Source organism: Python bivittatus, unplaced genomic scaffold (assembly GCF_059951505.1).
Source record: "Python bivittatus isolate LINGU-HERP-01145 unplaced genomic scaffold, Pbiv_v1 ctg000330_np1212, whole genome shotgun sequence".
Classification (NCBI taxonomy): Eukaryota; Metazoa; Chordata; class Lepidosauria; order Squamata; family Pythonidae; genus Python; species Python bivittatus.
Window position 1 is genome coordinate 1,077,468 of NW_028277058.1, and position 19,130 is coordinate 1,096,597.

General features: G+C 37.6%; 1 protein-coding gene across 3 annotated transcripts in view; it reads right to left on the bottom strand.

Annotated features, from left to right (window-relative positions):
* Positions 1-19,130, bottom strand: part of CELSR1 (cadherin EGF LAG seven-pass G-type receptor 1) — a 170,597-nt gene that overhangs the window by 65,947 nt on the left and 85,520 nt on the right. For all 3 annotated transcript variants that reach the window (XM_088141636.1, XM_088141638.1, XM_088141637.1), the window contains exons 4-5: positions 15,092-15,207; positions 10,072-10,160 (exon numbers count right to left, since the gene is read on the bottom strand). In XM_088141636.1, coding sequence (XP_087997762.1) covers positions 10,072-10,160; positions 15,092-15,207 — 205 coding nt within the window. The remainder of the gene's footprint in view (positions 1-10,071; positions 10,161-15,091; positions 15,208-19,130) is intronic.

Below are 19,130 nucleotides of genomic sequence, written 5' to 3' on the forward strand. Positions count from 1 at the left end.
GTTGAGAGAAAGGTATGTTTTTAACCTTTGTGTCAAGCTAATTATAACAAATCTACACATGCTGTTCTTTGCTTTGATGATGGCAGCCACAGTCTGTGGTTTGAAATTCTGATAAACATTCATTCAGTCCACTAGTCCACTAGTCCATTCAGTCCAATAAGGCAGCTATAATGTTCCACTGGTACCACAGATTTCATTCCAAGTCTTTTGAAACTATCACAAGGTTGACTGGTTACCATACTATTAACACACACAAAAACGTTTGGGGCCATGAGGAAGTACAGCAAGAGGAAATTAAACATGCAAGCCCCCTACAGAACCAAATATATACAAGGAGCCAACACATTTGCTTTTTAGCTGCATCACTTAATAAATACTTGGTTTTGCATAACTGAACAGTTCCTTGAACATTCCAAAGTAAAGCAAAGATGTATTCCTTTTACAAACAGACTCAATAAAGAGCCCTCCAGAGGTTATTTATAATGTGAACCATACTTTTCACAAGTTATCTGTTGTTTTCCAATCAGCAGGAAAAGGATGAGCAGCCTATGGATATGTTTGTTTGGGTAGATACATCTGCAATAGAAGATACTATATCTGTAGTTTCCTACACTTTATTTAGTTTTTCAACCACATGTTGTACATATACAACCTGACCTTAATTCTTAGCTCATCTTCTTGAATGACTTGTTCTATGATGTCTGAATTATTATTCTATAATGGATTTAGCAAGTGTCCTTCTGCTTAGTCAGTATTTTTAATCTGCAAAATAGATAATATTTGACTATGTGATGGCTATATATGATTTCACTTACTGTCTGATTTGGCTCACTTTATTAAGAGATTTTTCTTCTGACTATGGTGTAGTTGGCTGGACTCTACTGTGGTTTATGGGAGGCTGACATCATGTCTGGATGGTACTGTATAATGACAGGGGAACTGCAAGTACATGCATTCACTGGCACCCCAAAATACCAGGATTTCACAAATATTTTAAAAATTGGCAACTAAAATTCTCTTTCCTAACTAGATATCAGTTAAGGAACTCTGTAATGTCCACCCTTAAACAGCCAATATTTACTCATGCACACAACCATACAAAAGTACCTAGAGAGAAGAGATAGTGAGAATTATGTTTCTTCAGCACATTTTACAGACCCCGAACCTTAAACAGTTGCCATCCCACTTAAGCTTTAACTGCCCATTCTTCTGTGTCACAGAGTTGAGGATCACAGAATCACAGAATGTCAGGGTTTGAATCATCCAGTCCAAAGCCCAGTATAGGAGCCCACTCCTAAAGCATCCCTGACAGACAGCATGCAACTTCTGTTTAAGTCCTCCAGTAAAGATGAGTTTACCATCTGCTGAGGTGGCTTGTCCCATTGTTAAATAGCATTCACCATTAAGTCATTTTGCTGATGTTGAACTGAACTCTACTTCCTTGTAATTTAAACCCATTCTTTTGTGTCCTATTTTCTGGAACGACTCTGAACAGTTCTGTCCTGTCTTCTAATGACATCCCTTCAAATACTTGGAGAGTTATCACATCTCCCTAGAGTCTTCTCCTCTCCAAGCCAAACTTATACTAAACCTCCATCCACTCCTTATAAGGAAGGAATTTCCATAAGCAGAATAAAAAAAAAAGTCCTTTCAGCTGTATTATTGTTACCAGTACCTTCTGAGAAAACTGCTAGGCTGTTTTAAGAATATCCTACAATTCCCATGCAAAGTAATGCTGAAAGACTGGTATATGGGTATAGCATTTCCTTCATAAACCTCATTCTCAACAAGGTGTCCAGGGTGACAATGTACTTGCCAACACATTCCTTGCCGTATGCCAAGATCACAGATCTTCCTATTTTTTTTAGAACATATTAATTAAAAAAAAAATGGGAACCCAGCATGCTGCAAAGCAATGCACGAAGTCTCAAACATATTTCCAAACATGCTTCTAGGGTCCACATAGATCCCAGGGACATTTTTAGAAAATAGAATGGTGTGTGGATCTAGCCCTGAGTTTTGACTGCCTTCTGTGACTGACCACCTCCATTATGGCAACCAATTTGTGACAGGGCCATAACACGCTCTCAAAATTCCGAATGTGTATATGTTAACATCTTTATAGACGTGTTTTGAAGTGCAGGAAAGTGACAGGCTTCATAAATTCCAGAAAGTCCTTTCAGTACAAATGGCACAGCTATTTACTTTTATTAAAGTAAGCAGTTCGGTTTTGACTTTGTTGCTACTGGTGTATATTAAGAAATAAGATAATGTCTTAGGAGAGCCTGGCCACAGATCCAACTTCATATCACATATTACTACTAAATTTTGAACCCACTTTGCACATAAAACTTATTTATCTGGAATAAAAACATTTTTGTTTGAATATATTTTAACTTGTTTGAATTTAATTTTAATTTCAAAATGTGAATATCTGTATTAATAATGCCAGAATCAATACTAAACAATTAAATTGGAATTTAGCTTTGTTTTCCAGAGGATAACATTGGTGTAGCATTACACTGTCATAAAGTTAATTATCTCAGGTGATTGCTATCATCATACAAAACCTGTTTTCCTACAGGAAATTAGATAATCAATCTTTCAGCTGCACAACCAGCTGCAAATGGTTCTTCCATTCGTTCATCAGAGATTGCGGAGATATAGCTATATTTTTAATGCAGTTTTCAAAACAGTACCAAATTATTTCAAGTACTCCTCAACATATCTCCAAGAGAAAAAACAAGATAAATAATCCTGTTGATCCTACACACATAATGACAGAATTAGAAAGGTAAAATTTTGGTATTTCTTACGAATATGCAGTTGTTAGTATTTGTTTTAACTGTGTAACTTGATTGGGCATTTACCATGAAAAACATGCTTCATTTAATTTTGGATAAAGCTTTACTATGTATTTAGGGAAAAATATAATTTAGTTAGTAGATTAAAGATAGCACATTTTACAGCAAGGGGATTTGGAAACACTTCAAAGATTTTAATTTCAAACTCCCAGCTCTGTAAAATCAGTCAGTCCTGTTTTCCTTTTAAGACTCTTTGCAGGTGGTGTAATAAGATAGAGACATATGCAGCCTTAAAACTGTACCACATTACTCATCCAAAGTAGAAATAACACTGGAATTTAGAAATAGTTCCTATTCTTTAATAAGGAAATAAATTCTTCCTAGTTTTAAAAGAAAAACATAAGGGATTGCGAAGCTACACTTATGAATAATGGACTTGAATAACTACTGCATATTAACTGCATCAAGTGCAATTCCTGTTTGGAATACTACAAAGATTAGAAGCTTTAAGAGACACAGTGAGTTAAAAGCATTGGAAGTTCTGTAAGTCTGGGAAGTAAAACCAACCAACCAACCAACCAACCAACCAACCAACCAACCAACCAACCAATCTGGAAGAAGGCAGTAGAAAGCCACTTCCAATTTGCTGTTGAGAAAAATATATGGATGTGCCATCCATGCCGAGGTTCACTTGAAGAAGACTTTACCTCTTAAGAATACATCAGCAGAATATATGGGCACATTAACTATCTGATCATCATCCATCCAGTCTTATTGAAACAACTGTGTACTCCTATGGATTACTAATTCATTAAAATGGCAATAGTTCAGGATTGATTCCCAGTAAGTTGCACTCAGTAGATCAATTCTAGTTTATTTCTCATTTACACAGAGTCATAGTAGAACTCATGAATGTTAGAAAAAACTTCCTAACAGCAAGAACAATTCAGAGGTAGAACAAGGAAGAGGTGTTTCCCATTCACTACATCTGTTGAAGCAGTGCTTTAATATCAATCAAGTTCTGAGCAGTGGGTTGGACTCAATGTCATAAATAGCCCTTTCCAACTCTATAATTCTCTACAAATTATTTCTAATATTTCCTAGCAAACACTGGGAAATGAACTATGAATTAAATCCCTGGTTCTAACTTTCTTTCTGCTTTGAATTCATAACCTGACCTTATGTAGCCACTCAGATTTAGTTCCCCAACAATAATTAAATGGAAAATAGCTAACAGGGTCTTGGGGGTTTTGTGAAGAGCTTAAAAAATCTGAAAGCTGTGTATAATCTACTACTACTACTTTTCTTTATCAATCAAATACTAATTAAGGCAACTGCTATCCTCCCCAATGTATAAACAGGACTTTATACATTATACACATGTATACATATACAAATGACTTATAAAGCCATTATGCTGAGAGTCTTTTGACTGAGGCAAGATAGAAAGGTGAAGAATAAATAAATAAAATTTTACTCATATATATGGATCCCAATAAATTGAAGCCAAATGTGAAAATACCTTCAATTTGGAAATTAAAAAAGCCAAGAGATTAAGAAACAAAAAGTGAAGGACACTTTTAAAGAAGTATGGTGATAACACGAATATAACTGGTACATAAACTGTAAGGATGTTTGCAAATCTTATAGATTTGAAGAAATCACCTGATTTAAGAAATCTGGATTTTAGCAATAGACGGAGATGTAAAAATGCATATCATATCATGGAAAAACTACGAAATTCAGTATAAGCATCAGCTTATCTATAGATATTAAAGATCACTTAAAAACAGACCCCCTCCCTAAGTCCTGTCATGCTGCCTCATTGTAGCAGGGGGTGTTCCTGGGAACAATGAGTGAAGAATGTTGGGGATGCACACCAAAAGTATCTACTTCAAGTAGGGCTACCCAAGGCATTAAGGTCATCCCAGTGTTGCCAAAGCAAGCAGGCACCTACATTGAGTAGCAATGATATTGGACAATGCTGGAGACAGATGATCCCTTTAGTGACAATAGCAACTGCATCATTTCAAAATGCATGGGAAAAATCAATGGTAAACCACCCCTATATTTCACCAAGAAAACCACATGGCTAGACAAGAAAAGAATCTCCTGGAGAAAGTCATAAAATTAATGAACATTCATACTGTAAAAAAATCAGTTTTGGCAAAATTGCAGCAACTAAAGAGCAAAGTGGCAAAAAATGTTATTTTATTTATTTATTTTATTTATTAAATTTCTCCCCTGCTCATCTCCCCCCAATGGGGGAACTCTGGGTGACTCACACAGGACATTAAAACCATAAATATATATAAATACATAAAACATCAATTTAAAAACATTTCTAAAAAAGGGAGAGTCCAAGAAAACAAAAAATCTGGGGTTGAAGACAGGAGGCCTCTATGGGGCTAGCCATCCCCATGCTTGAGGTATTCCCTCCCCACCCCAGGCCAAGTAGCAGAACCAGGTCTTCAAAGCCCTACGGAAGGCCAGGAGTGAGGGGGCTAATCGCACCTCCGGGGGCAGAATGTTCCAAAGAGCAGGGGCTACTGCAGAGAAGGCCCACCCTTTGTACCATGCTAATCGAAGTTCTTTTACTGAGAGGGTCTGAAGCATGCCCTCTCTGTGTGATCGGGTGGGACAGGTTGAAGTCATAGGAGAGAGGTGGTCCCTTACCTAACCTGGTATAATATACGGTATATTATAATATAATCATATATTATATATTATATATATATATATATAATCATATATAATCATATCAGGTTATATAATATATGGTACCTTCATTTCACATGTGTTATCTGCATATAATTTAAGTGAATCAATGCATCTGAATGATTCTGACATGTCAATGTTGCATCAAGTTTAGACATAACATCCCATATATTTATTGGCACAACCCAAAATCCCTAAATTATCTTTATCTTAGAAAATATCTGTAGCACATTAAGGCCTTGTTAAGACAAGAGCCTACCAATAAACTGCCTCCAAACATGTATTGCTACAGGCAAGTGCGGATTTTTGTTTCTGTAGAATTTGGAAAGGAAGCCTTAAGGGAAAAAGGAGTACAACAAGGCAAGCTTGTGGTTTAGTTTTGTTTGTAGTACCCAACAATCCAACATGGGCAAATTAAAATGAACTTGTGCAATGCCTCCCTTCTTATTAAGTGCTAAGAGTTGATGAAGCTTCTCCTACTTCACAAAGGACAGGAAGTTTTGTTTCTTGTTTTTATCTAGATTTCACAAGCTGTTATTTCAATACAATTCCTCTCCACTTCATCCTGCTATCACTCAGGGGAAAATCTATCACAATCTACATCATACAGCCCTCCTACATCTGAACTGCAGTGGGCAAACGATCTGCTTAAATATGGTTGTCTGGCTTAGAAATTTCCTTTCAAAGCAGCATTCAGGTCACCTACCATGATGCCTTTTATCAACCAGTTTAGCCCTTTAGGCTTTGGTGTTGGTTACACAACCTTGTATAATCTCAATAGGCTAAGCAGGCAACCCTGGTTAGTACTTGGATGGGAGACCACCAGAAAATGTCAGGGCTGTATGATAGATGGGGAAACAAAAAGATTGCCCCAGAAGGCAGACATGGCAAATCACTTCAATATTACTGCCAAGAAAATTACATGGGTGTGTCCTTATAATTAAGAATTGTGCCTGACTCAAGGGAGTCTTTACTGTATTGTTCTTTCATTGCTTTCATGCTATGATAATGTTCTTATTTACATTTTTAAAATTTTTATTTACTGTAGTTTTAACTTCTTGAAAGCTGTTCTGGGAACCTACTGAAGTGTGGAATATAAATTAAACAAGTATATAAATATTGTAAGCAAAAAAGCAAACTATTGATTTGAGATGGCAAATAGGCATGGAGCCTGCAAAAGCTTACACTGATTCCATTATTAAACCAGCAAATTAATTCACTGAGTCTTGAGAGATGGAATTTGTATTTTTATAAGCCGTGATGCACGAAACGATTTTTCTTGTCCATTTTCAAATACAAATAATCATATTGTTAGAATACTACTCTATTACATGAACGAACTCTATTACTTGAACAAACTTGGGATCCTGAAATGAGACAAAGCTTTATTTTTAACTAATGTGTGGGATCACTTTTCCTTTTAAAGAATACCCTGGAGCAATGTCAAGTTGTTATCTTTTTGGCAGCTGCTTAAAATTCTAAACCAACAACCACACCATGAAACCCAGACTTTTGCTGATATATATGCTTTTTCCCAGGCCCCTTGGCCAATGTGAACGAATGACTCCAGTAAAAGAACTATGGATTATTCTATCATCTGTCATTTTATCAGCCTTTTTCAACTAAAGCAACTTAACTGTAATAACAACCAAATGCAACGGTGTAATTTGCAGATTGCAAGGAAATTTATGGCACACTCTAAGTGGGCACTTAAATAAGCTGCAAGTATCTGACCTCCCCCAGTAATGTTAAAATAAAAGATAAAGGAATAAGAAACGATGATGTCTTTCATAAAGAACTCAAGGCAATGACCTCATTGACATATACCAGTAAACAGTGACAAATTTTATGAGGATGAGCTGCAGTCAGCTTCAGGCTCACATATTCCCATAGCAATGATGCAGTAAGAAGCTTCGGAAGTTTTGCTCCCATCTTAAGTTAATCATAGTTTTCAGCAATATCTTCATCCCGATATTCCAGGTTCATATGACAAATTCAGCCACAATGTTAAAACAGAAAGAGACGTTCCCTAATATTCTGTTTGTGGCTATGTTGTCAGATAAAAATATTAACCCCCCCAGCTTTTTTTGCAGTTCATCCTTGTTACCCTGAACTACAGATGCCCGAGTGTTATTTTCAGCACATCTCCATCTGTTGTGGACAAAGGTCATCCTCCATGCATTCTGACTGGAAAGCTCTTAATTACATTTACGTTGTAACTACAAAGTAATCCTGTCAAACACTTGACTCCATTTCTCTCCCTTTTCTTCTCTCCATATCACCATGTTTCATGGAAAAATCCACTGATAAATGGCTAGGGCAAACAGGGACATCCACGTTGTGGGGAGGGTGTCAAAAAAGTCAGGAAGGGAGGCTTCAACTGTGGAAGTGCCTGCCATCTTGACTGTTTTTTTTACCCTGTGCCCTGAGTGCAAGTATGCCCTGGATATCTCTCCTCACATCCGCTACCTGTTTTCTCTTAGCTTTATTGTTTAAGGGTTGCACTTAAGCTGCAAAGGACCACTGGTTTGCTCTGTGATTAATATGACTCCCAAAGTAGTGGCCACATGCCAAGCTTCCATAAATTACACATAAGAAACTTTGAAACTGTATCATCAGAGATCAGAGGGAGCAGGCAAATGTGAGTGTGTTGGGGTTGCCTTTATGCTAACTCTTTATCATGACTTAGCAAAAGGGCAACTTTTTTTCTGTTGGGGGCCACATTTCCACAGGAATAATCTATGGGGGGGGGCTTTCTTCTGTTTGGTACTAACACTCTCTAATCTCTCTCACTTGGTTTCCATACGTTAGGCTACAATGGAAAGGATATTCTTGCCCGAGTTCAGAACTTGCATGTGGTCCTGGGGCTGAAGATTAAACACCCCTGATTTAGTGTGATATATGAATTGCAGCCGTTGTCACAGTATTTGCAAATAATCATGTCTGTTGTTCAGCATCACTCTGAAACACACTTATTAAACTCAGTCTAAATTGCTAAACCGAGGCTGTACTTCGCTTAGTACAGACAGTTCCCTACTTGCAAACTTCCATGTTGTGAACTTTCACTGATACAAACAGGATGAACCCAGAAGTCAGAACCGGAAGTTGAGCTGGAAGTCAGAACCGAAGTCAGGAGAAGGTGGGAAAGGGTTAGTTTCCCACCTTCTCCAGCATTCCATTTGCATTTGAGGTTTGGATTGAAGTTGGAGTTCTGAAAAAGGGTTAGTTTATGCGGTGCGCTCTGTTGCCGGGTGAGGCAGGAGAGGGGGTGGTGGCAGAGGACAGGGGAGAGGGGGCAGAGGTCTCCTGCCTTGCCTGGCAATGGAGCACGCTGCACCTCACCGGCCCTGCCTCCTGCCTTCACCTCTTTTTTTTTTTTTTTTGGACTTACCGACAAAACGGACTTACGAACATCCTCTTGGAACGCAACCTGTTCGTAAGTAGGGGACTATCTGTATGGTCACAGATTTTATCTAAAGCAGCCTGGCTGAATCTATGTGAGTATACTGGACTCTATTATCTGTGTTACTTTAAATGTTCAGTAAATAACACTGTATGTAACTTGAAGTACAGATTTAATATTGGTTATGTTTATAAATCTTAGAACTTCACTGTCTTTGGTAGAATGATAATTATTTTTTATAATTTCACTATGTATTGCCAATTTCAAGTGGAAACAGGTAGCCAACCTTGACTAATCTCAAAAAAGCCAAGGAGGATTGGATTTTGTTAGTACTTCAGTGTAAGATCAGCAGGAAATCCAAGGTAAATTGAGGTTTTTTTCCTAATGTTTTAATACTGCCAGCAAGAAAATGTACATGGGTGTATCCATGTAATCACCAGGAGGCAGCTTTAACTCAAGGAAGTATTTACTTTTATCCTTAAATATCTAAATTAAAAATAGTATTCCAATAGTACATCAAGAACAATATTTCTACTTATGATAAGGAATATTTGCCAAGAGACTGGGCACTTTCTATGCTGAGTTACCGACACTAGAAAACTAAATCCTGAAAGAAAAGGAGCAATTGTGATTTTGCTTTTCCCACTTAGAAATAGCTATTTGAACTGAACAAAGAAGTTCACCTTTGGCAACAAGGAGCTAAGCATTGATGTCATATGAATTAAAAGTATATTACTATCTCATCATTAGACTTCCCCGTTAACTAGTTTCTTAATGGCTGTAAAGCTTTAACTAGAGCTTTTTCAGCCACAGGAATACCCTTGTTCATTGCACTGTATTTAGATATATATGGCTCTGAAACTAAAATAGCACACTAACTGATCTTCTTTCTCTGGCCTGGGATAGCTTATGTATGATTTTTCAAGGCTTTGCATTACTTTGTGAAAAGGTTCAAAGATATTCCATCATTATGGAACATATCCAATTAACCTACTGCAACTTAAAAGCAATGTGCATCAGCCCCAAAGCAAGACTTCCATTCCAGCATAGCTTTTAAGCCTAAACACTTCTTTCATTCATGTTAACAGAGAAACTGATCCAATCCATTGAGTTCATAAAGAATATCACTAAAAGAGCATTCCTTACCTTGTTGTAGTACTGCACCTGGACAGCATGCCACTGCCCATCACTAACCCCGCCTGGAACAAATGGTGCAACTGTTGTGGTGGTTTCTCCTAAAAAGTAGCGTGGAAGAGGGGAAAAAAAGAGTTCATCTTAAAAGTTCCACTTTTAAAACATTCATTTTTTTCAGTTAACAAAGATATTAATCTTATTTGGTGCAGATGGCAGCAAAATATATTAAGCATAATAAACAGATTAATATTTGATTTCCAAGCTGAATCCACTGAATGTCTGTATGCATGTACTGTACATTGTTCCCTCAATATATGTGTGTATTAATTAAGACAACATATAACCAAGCCTTCCAATAGAATTATGTTTTTCAAGACAGTTTACACCAAGTTAAATATTTGGATTAGAAAAGGTGTAGAAAAATAATTTTTAAAAAGAACAATTAATAGATAAAAGCAGCTTGAAAATGATTCTGAGTTTGGCAGATCAAATGGAACAAAAAAATCTCAGCCAGGCAACAAAAGGTCAAATGAACCCGCTCCATTTGGCAGAGAAATCTCAAGTCTTGGTGTGACCTTTTCCTGCCATCTCCATCTCCATCACTGTCAAAACACAGAGAATAAAATGTCTTGTCTCCAGAAACAAAGATATAGACAGGGTCGTATGTGATAAGATGCAAAACTCTGACTATGACAGCAATGCACTGGAAGCCAATTCATCTGTATGGGAATAGGAATATAGCAAGTTCCCAGTGATGAATATGTACTTACATCTTTGCTGCTATAAGTCTTTACCAGCTGAAGTTTCAAACACAGTCCCGTATCACAATGACTTTGTGACTTCTTTTTGAACGGACAAAATCTGATACACTACCCTAAACTGGGCAAAAACAACTGTAGGCTATAGCTTTTAAAACAGCTTCCAGGGCTAAATATGAATTTAGAAGTACTTCCAGCCTGCAAAACGTTTTTCAAGGGGACTGCTATGTATTGAATACAATAGGAGAAATGTAAATACAAGACATCAGTGGGGACATATAATATACTTACACTTAGAAAAGCATTTGTTCCCACTTAAATTCCATTTGAAATTAATAACAACATTAGTTGTAATCTGGCATAAACAGTGTTAATGTCAACAATAAACAAATTATGGCGATTATAAGTATATATACGTAAAAATGTATATTTCTAAGGTGTCCATGTGCTGTCGCAATTGTTAACCCTCAAATTTTAGCAAAAGAATGAAAACTAATCATATGTAAAATGTAAATATTTAGGATAAACCCAGAAAGTGAAAACAGCTGTAAACTTACAAAAAGAATATGCATTTCTGTGGGTTTTCTTCAGGCTGGAATCTTACAGGAATGTCAGATAAGGTGTTGAGGGAACAAAGAAAACATTTTTCTTCCCAGAAAATTACAGAAGTTCTACCCCTGCATTGAATGACATTGCTTCCTTTCTTTCACATTGAAATGTCTTTTAAAGATTGGATTTGATAAAGCACAAGGTGCCAGATTAGTTATGCAGACTAGTACAACCAGCCCAGTGACTATTCACGGCTTTTCTGAGGTAATAACAAAACAAATATCTACAGGAAAAGTACACAAGGACCTGTCAAATGGGCAGGTTGGGTTTATCATGAGTGACTAGCTGAACAAAAGTTTCCACTAAAGAAGAATAAGAAAAGAAAAAAATGGTAAGAACAACAATGTATATAATAAATGACTCTGTATTTCCACCTGTATTCATGCAAACATTTACTTCAGTTTAACACACACACCTGCTTGGTTCATACAGAAAAGTGTTAAACTGAGAAAGGAACACAAACATTTCCTCTGTTAAAGATGGTGAATATAATTACTTCTGTGTTGTTTGTTTTTGTGAGCATTTCAGGAGGAACACCCACTATTTTTCTTTAAGGAGTATTTTACGTCTCAATAAAAGTGAAATTACTTGTACCAAAGGAAACTTTAACATTCCATTTCATTAATGGTCACAAAAATAATTTTCTCCTTAATGCGATCTCACAAAAGCACATGTTTGTTTCTTCCCCCAAAAACTGTTATAATGTCTGAATGTCCTTTTGCAGTTGTAATTATTCAAATGCAACATATTGCACTGTGAGCCCATGGAAGCTATTATTACTGAGAGCTTTAGTGCCTTTCAAAATTATCCTAAGTTCAAAATATGTTCTATTTTCATACAAATAATGTTTCTCAACCTTGGCAACTTGAAGACATGTGGACTTCAGCTCCCAGAATTCCCCAGCCAGGGAGTTGAAGTCCACTTGTCTTCAAGTTGCCAAGGTTGAGAAACACTGATCTAGATGGATTTTTAATCTATATTTGCATGTGAATTAAATGTAAACATGTATGCCACACATTTTGTCAATGAGTAATTAAGAAAAAAAACCACTCCTAAGTCACCTTAACTAATAGATTACAATAATTGCTGATATATGAGTATGAACAATAGTATCTATACTAAAAAAACAAAAAAAAAAACCAATTAAATGGAGCTGAAACAAGCATTGCAATGTGAATGAAAATATCCTCTGCATCCATGATGGCTGAAGGCATTACTGTAGAAGAGTCAACTAAAGACATTCTCAGTTTCAGCTCAGTTGTTGGTAACTTCATGGACATGTCTATGTTGCCTTCTTGATAACAGTGGAAAAGCATTTTGCCATTGCTTTAGACCAATGTTTCTCAACCTCGGCAGGTTTAAGATGTGTGGATTTCAACTCCCAGAACTCCCCAGCCAGCAAGGAATTCTGGGAGTTGAAATCCACACATCCTAAACCTGCCGAGGTTGAGAAACACTGCTTTTAGACCAATGTCTCCAAGTATTTCTCTGATCTGACTTGGTTAGCTTCTTGAAATAAGCCATGGTCAGTTAGATGCTGCCACTTTGCTGTGATATAAACAATGGAGTATGATTATTTTTTCTGAGAGCCAGTTTGGTCTAGTGGTTAAGGCTCCAGGCTAGAAACCAGGAGACTCTGAGTTCTACTCCCACCTTAGGCATGAAAGCCGGCTGGGTGACTTTGGGTGACAATTCCTGTTGCAACCAAATGGATCAACATTTGGTTTATCCAAAAAAAAAAAAAAAAGCAGACCCTGCACCTGCAGGAAAAATATTAGGAAGAAAAAAAATATGGGCATTATTTCTAAATTTATCTTTTGGATCAGAACACTTATTTCCTTCCAGACATAGGTATGCTTTTTTCTAACATGGACATTATTTCATAAACAGGATTTTTCATAAAACAAACATATATTCAAATGTTGGACTGGAAACACATCTATACAATTTAATATCTCAAAGATCCAATGCAATTTAGAAAAAAATGAGTGTAGAAATACTCAATTATTCTATCATCCTTTACCATAAATCTTTTGCATATAGCATCTGGCTACTAAGGTTTTAAACAAGAAGTCCTTGCAGGATTACTGCTCTTCCTTAGATTTCTCCTTCTCTAAATAAGAAGGTTTTTGTGGGTTACCAACATCAACGAACAGTTGATACCATTTAGATAGAAATCTTTTCTGGCTACTGCATGTTTTATGTTGATTTCCAATTAAACTTAGCAAATACAAAAAGCATTGCTTTGGACAAAAAGGTTTAGATCTAAATTTATCTGTTGTATGAAAGTACATTTAAGGACCTGAACCCTGAACTTTTCAAAGTGCTATGATTCACAGAATTATGCCACCAAAAAAAAAAAAAAAAAATCCCATTGAAGACAATATTCAGAATACAGTGGTGCTTTCTATTGGGGTTTTATCAGAAATGCTTATGTAAAATGGCAGAAATTCTGCTTATTTACATAATTTCAGCTTCATACAGTGAAAATAATCTGGAAAGTATTTTCCTGAATCAAGTATTTTCTACTGATATCTCTTAAAATCACTTTTGAAATTAAACATGCATGTAATAGGGGAATTTGGCAAAGGAAGATTAATTGATTTGTGATTTTATTTACAAAACATGCATAATTTATGTCAAGAATTAATTTCAGTATTACTGACAGGTTTTGAATTCTCTTTTGGGATAGTTTATTTACCATACAACTGTATGTATTTTTACTTGGCAGTGAATCCTAGGCTTATTTCTGGGACAGTGTGCACAGGACTGCGTGTGCACACCTTAAACACAATAGGGTTTGCGCCTGAATCCACGTGTACAGAATTAGGCTGCTATGTTTCCCATAGACTAAAATAGATTACTTTTTGTCACACTTTTTATTTTTAAGGACTGAGTGAATAATTTGAAGCTTCACACTCCTGGTTCATATAAGGTGGCGTCTACACGTACCAAATGCAAGCCCTCTACTTCCTCCAAGCACATGAGTGGTTCTATTGACACCTAAAGAAAACTGGGGGCTTCCATATTTTATAAAACTGAGCACTTGTAGCTCAATAATATAACAGCAGAGAGGACAATACTGTAATAATGAATAGCAAATCAGTAACTTTAATAAAACCTGGACAACAGGCACATGGAGACTGGGCACATTTCAGATTCAGTGCATTGAAGCATGGGGGAGGCACTTATGTAGCACCTGGCAACTTCAACCTCACCTTTTCCCATGATACTACAGCTGCCCTTCACAGCCCTGAGAAAAGACATCTTTGGTTTAAGAAGTTGCAGACAGGTGGTCCTGAGTTTTCACATACACCCCAAAGCACTTTTTTTTACCTTGGAATCCAGTGTTGCACAGCTCTAGCACATATGCATGGATTAACTGGGTCATAATTTAGCAGTATAAGAAAAGTGTTCAGTTATAATTTAATTTTTAAAAATATAACAAAGAATCATCAGTGGTTACACTTAATATCTGGCTTTACTAAGACATGATTTCTAAGAACATGAATCTTGAAAACAAAGCACTTAAAATTTATTTTCTCCAAATATGTATGTATAGGGCTGTTGCCTTAGCATAGAAATTGCACAACATCATGAATATGTTCTCAAAATATAGAAAGAGTTCTATTCAGTAAAGGGTTCCAGTCATTGCAATATCTTACCTGCAGAAAATGTTAGCTGGATCTGTTCTTCAATTATCTCAAGAGCAATAAAATCATGTTTCTCATTAAAACGTCCATTATAGAGAAGCAAAGCATTCCTTTCCCTTGTTGCAAACCTACATCAGAGAGGAACAACAAAAGGTCACACAAAGTACCTTCTACAGCCAAACAAATTAAGTAAGTTTTGCTGGACATTCTGTTAACATGGGGATTTATGTGTGTGTGTATGTGCTTTTGAGTCAGTGTTGACAACCTGGTGACTGCCTGGACTAGTCCCTACAGTCGCCTTGGCAAGATTTTCGAAAGGAGTTTGGCCTTGCCTTCTTCTCTTTAAGGCTGACAGTGACTGGTGCAAAATCACCAGCTGGCTTTGGGTCTAAGGCAGGACTAACTCACAGTCTCCTGGTTTCTAGCTTAGTGCCTTAACCACTACATCAATCTCTCTCTCTCCCCCACTCTCTAATGGATCATGTTTTTTCATACAGCAGCTACCAAAAAGTATGTCATTACTGTAGGTAGTCTGGGGAGCAGGAAAGGAGAACCTTTCCTCGTCATGTTGCCTCACTTGGGGATCCTCTTATCAGTGGCATCAATATTTCAGTTTCCAAGCGTCCAGTAAAGAGAATTTCAACTTGTTATTTATATGAAATAAAATAAGAATATAGAAAGGAGCCTTACAGCATGTTCAAGTATCTAGAGTTGCAGGCAGGGGTCTTTCATGTTTTCAGCTATCAGATCTTCTGATATGAAGATACTAAGATTTAAACATAGGCCTTCCTACAATGGAAGCATGTTCTGTATTCTTGATCTATGGTTCACCACTGGGTGAACTAAACTCCTCTCTGGTCCGTGTGACCCTTCCACCTTTTCAGAAGTAGGCAGGTTCCCTACGCATGCCACTTTCCTAGCACTATCATTAAGGTTGCATTTCTTTTAGCATACTCTAAAGAGCTTTGAAGTCCAGTAGATAGCAAAACATTAACTTATAAGCTTAAATTAAAGCTTTAATATATATTTTTTTCCTTTTCATGGATCACTGCCTTGTCGTGGCGAAGGGGCTTGCTCAATTAAGCCATGAGCTATGCCGTGTAGGGCCACCCAAGACGGACAGGTCATGACAGAGAGTTCTGACAAAATGTAGTCCACTGGAGAAGGAAATGGCAACCCATTCCAATATCCTTGCCAAGAAAACCCCATGGACAATGTTAAAAGGCTAAAAGATATGACGCCGGAAGATGAGCCCCTCAGGTCGGAAGGTGTCCAATATGCTACTGGGGAAGAGCGGAGGGCAATTCCAAGTAGCTCCAGAAAGAGTGAAGCGGCTGGGTCAAAGCCGAAAGGACGTTCAGCTGTGGATGTATCTGGAAGCGAAAAGAAGGTCCGATGCTGTAAAGAACAATATTGTATAGGAACCTGGAATGTAAGATCTATGAACCAAGGCAAGCTGGATGTAGTCAAACATGAGATGACAAGGTTGAACGTTGACATCTTGGGAATCAGCAAATTAAAATGGACAGGAACGGGTGAATTTAATTCAGGTGACCATTATATCTACTACTGTGGACAAGAAACCCTTAGAAGAAATGGAGTAGCACTCATAGTCAATAAGAGAATGGGAAAGGCAGTAATGGGGTACAACCTCAAAAATGACAGAATGATCTCAGTGCGAATCCAAGGCCATTCAACATCACAGTAATCCAAGTCTATGCCCCAACCACTGATGCCGAAGAAGCTGAAGTTGACCAGTTCTATGAAGACCTACAACACCTTCTAGAACTAGCACCAAAAAAAGATGTCCTTTTCATCATAGGGGATTGGAATGCTAAAGTAGGAAGTCAAGAAATAATCAGAATAACAGGCAAGTTTGGCCTTGGAATACAAAATGAAGCAGGGCAAAGGCTAATAGATTTCTGTCAAGAGAACAAGCTGGTCATAGCAAACACTCTGTTCCAACAACACAAGAGACGACTCTACACATGGACATCACCAGATGCTCAATACCGAAACCAGATTGATTAAATACTTTGCAGCCAAAGATGGAGAAGCTCTATACAGACAGCAAAAACAAGACCAACAAGACTGTGGCTCAGATCATGAGCTTCTTACTGCAAAATTTAGGCTTAAATTGAAGAATGTAGGGAAAACCACTAGACCACTCAGGTATGACTTAGATCATATTCCATGTGAGTACACAGTGAAGGTGATGAATAGATTTAGGGGATTAGATTTGGTAGACAGAGTGCCTGAAGAACTATGGACAGAGGTCTGTAACATTGTACAGGAGGCAGCAACTAAAAACATCCAAAGAAAAAGAAATGCAAGAAAGCAAAATGGCTGCCTAATGAGGCTTTACAAATAGCTGTGGAAAGAAGGAATGTGAAAAGCAAGGGTGAAAGGGAAAGATATAACCAACTGAATGCAGATTTCCAGAGAATAGCAAGGAGAGATAAGAAGGCCTTCTTAAATGAACAATGCAAAGAAATCAAGGAAAACAATAGAATGGGGAAGACTAGAGATCTCTTCAAGAAAATTGGAGATATCAAAGGAACGTTTACTGCAAAGGTGGGCATGATAAAGGACAAAAAAGGCAGGGACCTAACAGAAGCAGAAGAGATTAAGAAGAGGTGGCAAGAATACACAGAAGAACTATACAAGAAAGATCTTAATGTCCCTGATGTCCAGGCTGGTGTGGTCACTGACCTTGAGCCAGACATCCTAGAGAGTCAAGTCAAGTGGGCCTTAGGAAGCATTGCTAACAACAAAGCTAGTGTCGATGACAGTATTCCAGCTGAGATATTTAAAACACTATAGGTGATGCTGTTAAAGTGCTGCACTCAATATGCCAACAAGTTTGGAAAACGCAACAGTGGCCATGGGATTGGAAAAGGTCAGTTTACGTTCCAATTCCAAAGAAGGGCAAGGCCAAAGAATGCTCAAACTACTGCACAATTGCACTCATTTCACATGCTAGCAAGGTTATGCTCAAAACCCAACAAGCTAGGCTTCAGCAGTATGTGAACTAAGAACTACCAGATATATAAGCTGGGTTTAGAAGAGGCAGAGGAACTAGAGATTAAATTGCCAACATTAGCTGGATCATGGAGAAAGCACGAGAGTTCCAGAAAAACATCTACTTCTGCTTTATTGACTATGCAAAAGCCTTCGATTGTGTGGATCACAACAAACTGTGGCAAATTCTTAAAGAGATGGGGGTACCAGACCACCTTACCTGGGTCCTGAGAAATCTATATGCAGGCCAAGAAGCAACAGTTAGAACCGGTCACGGAACAACTGATTGGTTCAAAATAGGGAAAGGAGTACAACAAGGTTGTATACTGTCATTCTGCTTATTTAACTTATATGCAGAGTACATCATGAGAAATGCCAGGCTGGAAGAATCACAAGCCGGAATTAAGATTGCAGGGAGAAACATCAAGAACCTCGGTTATGTAGACCATACCACCCTAATGGCAGAAAGTGAAGAAGAACTAAAGAGCCTCTTGACGAGAGTGAAAGAGGAGAGTGCGAAAGCTGGCTTGAAATTCAACATTAAAAAAAACTAAGATCATGGCATCTGGACCCATCAATTCCTGGCAAATAGAAGGGGTAGAAATGGAAGCAGTGACAGACTTCATTTCTTTGGGCTCCAAGATCACCGCAGACAGAGACTGCAGCCATGAAATTAAAAGACGCTTGTTCCTTGGGAGGAAAGCTATGGCAAACCTAGACAGCATATTAAAAAGCAGAGACATCACCTTGCCGACAAAGATCCACATAATTAAAGCTATGGTTTTTCCAGTAGTAATGTATGGCTGTGAGAGCTGGACAATAAAGAAGGCTGAGCGCTGAAGAATTGATGCCTTTGAACTGTGGTGCTGGAGAAGACTCTTAAGAGTCCCTTGGACTGCTAGGAGGTCAAACCAGTCAATCTTAAAGGAAATCAACCCTGACTGCTCATTGGAAGGATTGATAATGAAGCTCAAGCGCAGATACTTTGGTCATCTAATGCAAAGAGAGGTCTCTTTGGAAAAGTCCCTGA